This window comes from Galeopterus variegatus, unplaced genomic scaffold, assembly GCF_000696425.1.
Source record: "Galeopterus variegatus unplaced genomic scaffold, G_variegatus-3.0.2 Scaffold3419, whole genome shotgun sequence".
NCBI lineage: Eukaryota > Metazoa > Chordata > Mammalia > Dermoptera > Cynocephalidae > Galeopterus > Galeopterus variegatus.
The window spans coordinates 141,535-150,026 of record NW_007729530.1 but is presented as its reverse complement, the minus strand read 5'-3'; the positions used below and the strand labels follow the sequence as shown (position 1 = coordinate 150,026).

The following is an 8,492-nucleotide window of genomic DNA, read 5'->3' as shown; positions in this document are numbered from 1 at the left end:
GCAGCCGCGCCGCCACCGCCACCAGCGCGAGGCCATGGTCCGAGTCCGAAAGTGGCGGCGGCGCGGCAGCTCCGCCTCTGGCCCGGAGGTCCTCCTCTGTGGACCCGGAGCCGGAAACCTGGCACAGGAAGCGCTTCGCCCCGCGGCCACGCGGCTGGCGCGCTCGTGGACACCTACGCGGAGCCTGACTGGTCGCCTCCCGGCCCGGGAGCTGGTGGGGACGCCCGGCCGCTGCGGGGAGGCGGAGGAGAAAGCGCGCGGAAGCGGCCAGGCCCGCGGGACACCGTGCGTGACCTTCCACGGGCGAGCCCTCTGTCCCCAGTCCTTCCCTGAAACTGCTCGGGGGAGCGGTCACTGCGACAGTCATAGCAGAAATGCACCTTTGGGGGACCGGCTGTTAGCAGGAAGTAGCACAGTGCGCCGGACTTGCAGCCACTAATTCTTTTGCTCTGCGGATTTAGGCCGAACTATGACGCAAAGGATCGGGTTCCCGTGCTGCGGCCTAATCCGGAGACTGCACTTGCCGAGGCTGCTTCTCTTGGGTGTGGCCTGCCACTCTGTCGTCTGCGGCCTTTTACAATCTGTTCTTGAAGGAAGTGCCAGCCTTCGGCATCTTGCCAGTAACGGGTCAAACCACGGTCAGGACTATTGCGAAACAGAAGCTAAATTAGCGGCTGCTTCTCTTGGGTGTGGCCTGCCACTCTGTCGTCTGCGGCCTTTTACAATCTGTTCTTGAAGGAAGTGCCAGCCTTCTGCATCTTGCCAGTAACGGGTCAAACCACGGTCAGGACTATTGCGAAACAGAAGCTAAATTAGCCTCATCTCTCGACTTTTGGACTCTCTCCTCTGCAGACCTTATAGGTATAGTTGGGCAGTCTTGCCAGGTCTGCTCTTCCGATTCTGAGAGACAACCTATTTATAACAAACCTGCGATATAATTAAGCATTTAACACACACACACACAGACACAGAGCCAATGAGAGTGTGTACGCATTAGGGATGCAGAAATAAAAGAAACTTAGTCCTCAAAAAAATTCACTCCTATGACGAAATAGACCAGCAAATAGGTAACTGTAATTCTGTGATACATAGTTTTTCGGGTTCTTCTGAACCACGCTTCTTGCAGTAAAGGATACAAATAGCCCTATAGCTGACATTACTCTCATTTATTTTAAAAGTGTAGTTTTTTATTGAACAAACGCATCATAGGATATATAAAGAAGTCTATTAAAATAAACTAATTTATGGCTTTTTTCCAACTTGAAGAATAGTATTTAAAAACATAAAACGTGCTTTACAAGTAAAGGTTGATAATATGCTTCTGTGGATAATCTTGATTTAGATTAGGTTTACACATTAAGAAACGTCCAACAGAATGTGCCAAAGAAGAGTTCAGCAATTAACACTGGTATTGTACTTGGCAATCTTATGATTAAATTATCTTAAGACCTTAAGGTAAGTGTTGAGCTACGGCTGGGTCTGGAGCTCACGGACCCTTCAAGCCCGTTGTCCACAGTGGGTCACAAACCCTTCACATGCAAGTCTCCGAGCTAGGTAACCAGCAAAAAGGTCCTTGGAGCCGTAGGTTCGAGAGCAATGGGCTGCATGAGGTGGTCGCCGGAGGCAGTAAAATGCCAGCCACATGGCAGCGCTGAGTGTTCCCACTAACTCCACCCACACACAAGTTGCTTACAAAGAATGCGCAGCACCACCTGCAACCACCTGCAACCCTCCTAAGGCGAGGGGGCCTGATTAAATTATTTTGTTTTCCCAACAGTAAGTATTTTGAGTATCTTTCCCAAGCTCACACAGTTGTTAAGTATAGCACTATGCAATTCTGTCAGACCATTTTCATTTAAGAGATTGCCTAGACAGATTTAAACAAAGAACCTGGCTCTTAGTCATAGTATGGCAAGATAAGGGGGGAAAGCAGATGAAGTTCATTAAGGTTTCCAACATTATTGTGTAGCTAAACTTTTGAGGAACAACAATAACTTGTCAATAGGATGCAAAATTCAAAAGTAGTTCTTTTGACCCAAATATGCCAATCATCCACCTAGGAAGTTAAAAACATCATCTGAGCTGTGCAGGTAACAGCTAAAGAACAGACTTCTCTTGTGCGCAGTCTAAAAACAACTTTGGTCTTTTTTTACTGCACCTATACAAATGAAACAACCAGTGCTGATGGATAAAAATGCACTAAGTCAGAAACTGAAAGTATTTTCAAAGTTGTCATTTCAATGTTGACATGTTGGCTACACTTCATGACATTTTCTTGCTATATGGATAATACTATACAAAATACATTATCTATGATAGGACCAGGTTTTATAGCCAGTTGAGCAAATTGTCCTTACGCCACCTTTCTCCACTGATTTGAAATATCATTTTCAGAGATCCAAATCCTTGACCTTGGTGTTATATAACATTGGGCTCTAACCAGCTGAGCTAACCAGCCAGCACTCTTGTGCTTTTTATTGTTACATAGATCTTTGCATCTATTTGGGGGATAAAAATATTGTTAGCTATTGTTTCTTATAATTTTTAATATAAGCAAACTCTCTCATTTCTCTTATGTAGAAAAAATTAATTTGTTTGTTTGTCCAGATTTGCACTTTAAGATTGGTTCTTTAAAAACTCCTACTAGGATTTTCATTGGATTCCCATTATGTTTGTTAAATAATTCATTGACACATTTTAACAAATCATCTCTGTCCATAAACATAGGTTTTTGTGTCTCTTACTCTTGTAGTTTAATTAATACACTTACTGTGTTCTATTTGTTTTTTTAATTGTTCTATTGGTTTTGTTTGCTTAATTGTTCTGGATTAGGAAAGCAGATTAAGAGCTTAAGAATTGTATGTAAAATAAGAGTAAATATGTTCTGAGGTTCTAAAGCATGTTTAGATGCTCTTTTCCTTTATAGCTTTTTAACATAGTACATGTGCTTTAGTGCACGGGCTTGATGAAACACTGTTAGTTTCTTAGAGGCAATTTTAAACTTCTAGTCTTGTGAACAGGCACATGTCAAATATTTTGAAATTTCTTATGGGAGCCAGAGCAGTTTTGTACATCTGGTAAACCATATGTTCCTGGTTGTTGAGTTATTTATGTATATATCTGTTTCCTTCAGTTAATTGTGAGTTTCTAAAGGGCAAAGTGTGTGTGATTAAGTTCATGATATATTTTGGGTCCATTGAATTGACTAGTACTAAAATACTAATACTGTAATGCAGCTCACTTCCATTTTATTTATATATTCTTATTTATAAATATGTTGCAGGCCCTATTTGTCTCCCATGAGTGAAAATATTTGAAGACAGGGTATATGTCTTGCTGTTTTAATTTTTTTCCATCTTCCATCCTCTTGGACAGTCTCGTATCCTGTATTACATGAGTGCTGGATAGAAAATGTTGAAAATGTTAAAATAGCCTTTAAATAACAAAGTATGAAGAAAATAGTGGCTTATATCTTTTCTAAGGAATATTAACGCTGTATATGCAACAAATGAGAACATTAAGAAGAGTTTTTTTTTTTTTATCAGCTGTGTTGCCAGTTGATCCTGTTAAAGAAAATTATGTTCGTAAAGTGAAAAACTGTATTTTTTCAGTTGCCTTCCCAACTGCTTTCAAATCAAGAGTACGTCTTGTAGCAGTTTCAAAGGTTAGGCTTTATTTTTTCACAACACAAATACTTAACTTACTAAAACATTTGTCTAAAACGAGATAATTTTTTTTCAGAGTTAATGTTATTAGTCTATTGGTAAAAGACTGTCTTTGTGTTTAAAATTTAGATACTTGTTGACTGTCATTCTTAGAAATCACTTTGATATTTATTCCTGGAGTTTAGTACTTAGTTTCATCCTAAAGTTATCTTACAAGGAAAATACACTTTTGTGAAAAAAGAGGGAAACGAGTTGAATTCTTATCTTAGATAACCTTTAGAATTGGCCTCTAGTAACAAATTCTTTTTTTTTTTTCCTTTTTGTCTTTTTTCGTGACCGGCAACGGATTGCAACCCTCAGTGTCGTGCCCGTACCGGACCGGGACCGGCAATGGAATTGCAACCCTTGGTGTTGCTCCCGCACCTCGCTCAGCCAGTGAGCGGCCAGTCTGTATGTGGGATCCGAACCCTTGGCGGGAGCGCCACCGCGCTTCCCAAGCGGCGCACTGTAGCAGTGCGCCACCGGGCCGGCCCACAAATTCTAAATTGTTCTGTCATATCATGAATGAGTTTAGGATAAAAATGAGACATTTCCTTCTTTCTATTTCCTTAAAAGAATATGTACTCAGAAAAATATTATTTTGCCATGCATCACAAGAAACCCATAAAACTTTTAGAACCATCTGATAGAACTAATTTTTCCCAAATAGCATAAATAATCATAGAAAATATGGTACATCTCTTATAAAAAATATTAATAATGTATTTTTGGAAGAGATTTTTTAAAAAATTTTCTTTCAAGTTTCTTTCCTGAAAAATTATTAAATGATTATTTAGATTTGTAAGATTTTTTTTTTCCTGCCCCAGGAAGTTCTAGAAGATATTTTGGACCTTGATTTATCTGTCTCAGAAACAGATGATTTTATCCAGCTTGTAAGTGGTGAAAAGATAGTGTTTGGATCTGTTCCATTGGCTCACCGGTATGGTGGGCATCAGGTAAGAGTGGCAGCAGCAACGCTTCACTTCCCTTATACAAATATAAACATTTGGTGGAAATGCTATCCTATTAAAGAAATTATTTTGCATTAATTACTCTAATACTAGCATATTGAGACTTCGACAAGATATTTCTAGAAGAATGTGTTAATCATAAGATGTTTATAGGTTAGCTGATGTGATTTCTTGCTGTGATAAAGCTGGAGCCTAAGTTTTTTTTTTTTTTAAGTGCCATCAAACTTATTAATTTTTTATTTTTATTTATTTATTTCTTTATCTTTAAAATTTATTTATTGAATCAAAATCAATTATACATATTTGGGGGGTTGAACATTGAGATATGTTGATTAAATCAATATTACTAGCATATATATTGTTACAAATTGTAATTATTCTTTATGCCCCTTGTCCAATCTCTCCCCTTTCCCTATTCCCTCCCCCACCAATTGCCCTAGATTTCTTCTCTCCTTCTGAAAGAATAATGATTACTTTGTTAATTTGTTGCCTAGATGATCTGTCCAATGCTGAGAGATGTGATCAGGTCCCCCAATATTATCATAAAGCAGATGCTTCTTCTGTCACTCTGAAATGGATTTTTTAGAGAGAGACATACTGTTCTTTTCTTTGTCTCTGCTGGTGACTCTTCTTGTGTGAATGCACTCCAGTGGTTGGCGGACCATCTGTGTGGTGGTTGTGGTGTCTAGAAACTTTTGCAGCAGCCTTGTTTATTGTGATGGCTGTGGTGGGCCACCCATGTGGAGGTGCTCTTTTTGGTATGCTCTTTGGCACTGGCGGTATGCCTGGTTGTGGGGTGTGTTTGGCCCCCTTCTCCATGCCTCTGGTCCCTGGGCAGGCCCCAAGGTGCTAGCGCCATGTGCCTGATTGTGGGAGGAGGGTCTGGTCCCCTTCTCCATGCCTTGGGTACCCAGGTGAGCCCCGAGGTGCTAGTGTTTTGTGCCTGCTGTGAGAGAAGGGTCCAGTCCCTGGCTCCATACCTCAGGTCACTGGGTGGGACCTGAGGCACTGGCTTGATGTACCTGGTTGTGGGAGAGAGGGCCAGTCCCCTTCTGCAAGCCTCTGGGCTGGGCGGGCCCTGAAAGGCCCTCTGAAAGGGCGCACGGACCCGAGCTGATAAGACGACAGGACCTGAGCTGACAGTTCGCCAGAGAAGTTCCGCTTTATTCAAGGACTGCGTGTATATTTATAGGGAGCTGCGTTCCGGGTTTTGATAGGGATTGGACGGGGCGGTAGCTGATTGGACGGGGCTGGGCAGGAGGTGAGCCTTGACCTGTGACTGGCTGAGGTTTGGCGCAGATGGGCTTGGGTGTTGACACCGGCGGGCTTGTTTACTGCGGAGAAGAACCCGGAAGGGCGCCATATTGCTAGGGAATGCTCTCCCTCCTCCCCCTCTGCTTGAGTGTCCACGGTGTCCTTACAACCTCCATGGTTGTGGGGGAGAGGTCCAGTTCCCTTCTCCTTGCCTCAGGTCCCTGGGTGGGCCCTGAGGTACTGTCGTGGTGTGCCTTGTTGTGGGAGGAGGGTGTGGTTCCTGGCTCCATGCCTCAGGTCACCGGGTGGGCCCCAAGGCACTGGCTCAGTGTGCCTGGTTGTGGGAGAGAGGTCCGGTCCCCTTCTCCATGCCCTGGGTCCCTGGGCTGGCCTCAAGGTGCTGGCATGGTGTGCCTGGTTGTGGGAGAGAGGTCCAGTCCCCTTCTCCATGCCCTGGGTCCCTGGGCTGGCCTCAAGGTGCTGGCATGGTGTGCCTGGTTGTGGGAGAGAGGTCCAGTCCCCTTCTCCATGCCTTAGGTCCTCCAGTTGGCCCTGAAGTGCTGGCTCAGTGTGCCTGGTTGTGGGAGAGAGGTCCATTCCCCTTCTCCTTGCCTTGGGTCCCTGGAAGGCCCCAAGGTGCTGGCGTGGTGTGCCTGGTTGTGGGAGGGAGGTCCAGTCACCTTCTCCACGCCTCGGTTCCCCAGGCGGGCCCTGAAGCTCTGGTGCGGTGTACCTGGTTGTGGGAGAGAGTACTGTTCTTCTTCTCCTTGCCTCAGGTCTCTGGGTGGGCTCCGAGGTGCTGGCATGTTGTGCCTGGTTGTGGGAGTGAGGTCCGGTCCCCCTCTTCATGCCCTGGGTCCCTGGGTGGACTTTGAGGTGCTGGCATGTTGTGCCTGGTTGTGGGAGGGTGTTCTGGTCCCCAACTCCATAGCCCAGGTCCCTGGGTGAGCCCCAAGGCGCTGGCTCAGTGTGCCTGGTTGTGGGAGAGAGGTCCAGTCCCCTTCTCCTTGCCTCGGGTCCCTGGCAGGCCCTAAGATGCCGGTGTGGTGTGTCTGGTTGTGGGAGGGGGGTCCAGTCCCCTTCTCCATGCTTCAGGTCCCCAGGCTGGCCCCGAGGCACTGGTGCAATTTGCCTGGAAGTGGGAGTGTGGTCCGGTCCCCAGATCCAAGCCTCCACTTCTCAGGCAGGCCCCAAGGTGCTGGTGGTGTGCCTGGGCCAGAACTAATTTTTTGTCGTTTGCTTCTAATATGGGGGAACTTCCTGTGGGAACCAGTACTTGAGTGTGTGGTTGTTTAAATTGCTCCTTTGCTGCTGTTTCCCTAGGGAAGGCTTTTTGTGCAGCTCAGGGTTTAATGGTTGACCTTATAGGTACTTCCGGCTCTGCAGAGACCTGGTGGATGTGTGATCTGTAGAATCTCTGATCTGGGCCTGAGTTTTTTCATCAAACTGCACCCCATGCAATTCTGCATTCCCGACCAGTCTCCTCTGAGTGGTCCTGTGCCGATTGAGGGGCAGATCAGCTGTCCTTGCTGTGTCCCAGTGTTCTCCTGGTGGGCCTGTCTCCCCCACCACCCGAGCTCCAAACACTTCCCATGGGACGGGCGCTGTGCCGGTCCCTTGCGATGACTCACTGGCCTCTGAGTGGCTCCCTTTTTTCAGTTGTTCTGGCTCCTCGCTCCTTTGTGGGTCCATGGGAAACCTATTAGTGGTTTTGCTGTCCTGGGGGCCACCAAGGCCCTTTCTCCTCTGCTGCCTCCAAGTAACTCCATCTGAAGGGCACAGCTGCGGCTTCTGCCGGCTCCTGCTCCACGTTGCTCATCAGCTCGAGCCTTAAAGCAGCCGTGGCCTGAAACGCTCAGAGCAGCTTATTCTTTCTCTCATCGTAGTTTCTCCCCGCTTTGTGAACTCCGTAGGTCTCTCCTCCTCTTCCCCTGAGCTCCAACGGCCCTGGCTTGGCTGATGTTACATTTTTATAGTTGTAAATTTGGTTGATTTGTGGGAGAGAGTGACGCTGGGGACCATCTATTCTGACATCTTGACTGGCTCTCCTGTTTTTTTTTAATGGAATTGAGAAAACTGGGGCAGCACAAATATAAAATTTATGTGAATTATTGCTAGGGAACTCATTCAGTGCAGTTTTGGCAAGAGATTTAGGCAAAATCAAGTAGGACAATGTGTAAGTATAAAAATCTCAAAAGGTTAGGTAGATTGTAATTTAGCCAGGATAGCTGTAGAGCAGAGTTATAGAACTGTTAGAAAGCCAACAAATCGAGATTTATAGAGGGTGATACACTATATGCTGTAGCAATCAGGAAGCAATTGGGCATATTGTAGAAATAAAGCAAGATGTTGAAACAAGTTCGGGGTGTGATATCTGATTTATAAAGAGTAAAGGAGAGCTGGCCGGTTTGCTCAGGTGCTCAGAAAGTGGTGCTGATAACACCAAAGTCCAGAGTTCAATCTCTGTACTGGCCAGCCACCAAAAGAAAAAAAGGAAATCAGAACATAGGACCAATTGTCAAAATTTCTGTGACTTTCCTTTAAGCTAGATACGATTAATTTG

At 45.3% G+C, this 8,492-nt stretch overlaps 1 protein-coding gene across 1 annotated transcript in view; it reads left to right on the top strand.

The window, feature by feature from the left end:
• Positions 1-469: 469 nt before the first annotated feature.
• LOC103600691 (selenoprotein O-like) overlaps positions 470-8,492 on the top strand; it is a 33,236-nt gene continuing 25,213 nt past the window's right edge. The window contains exons 1-3 of the mRNA XM_008585006.1: positions 470-638; positions 3,612-3,664; positions 4,532-4,660. Of these exons, the coding sequence (XP_008583228.1) occupies positions 470-638; positions 3,612-3,664; positions 4,532-4,660 (351 nt within the window). The remainder of the gene's footprint in view (positions 639-3,611; positions 3,665-4,531; positions 4,661-8,492) is intronic.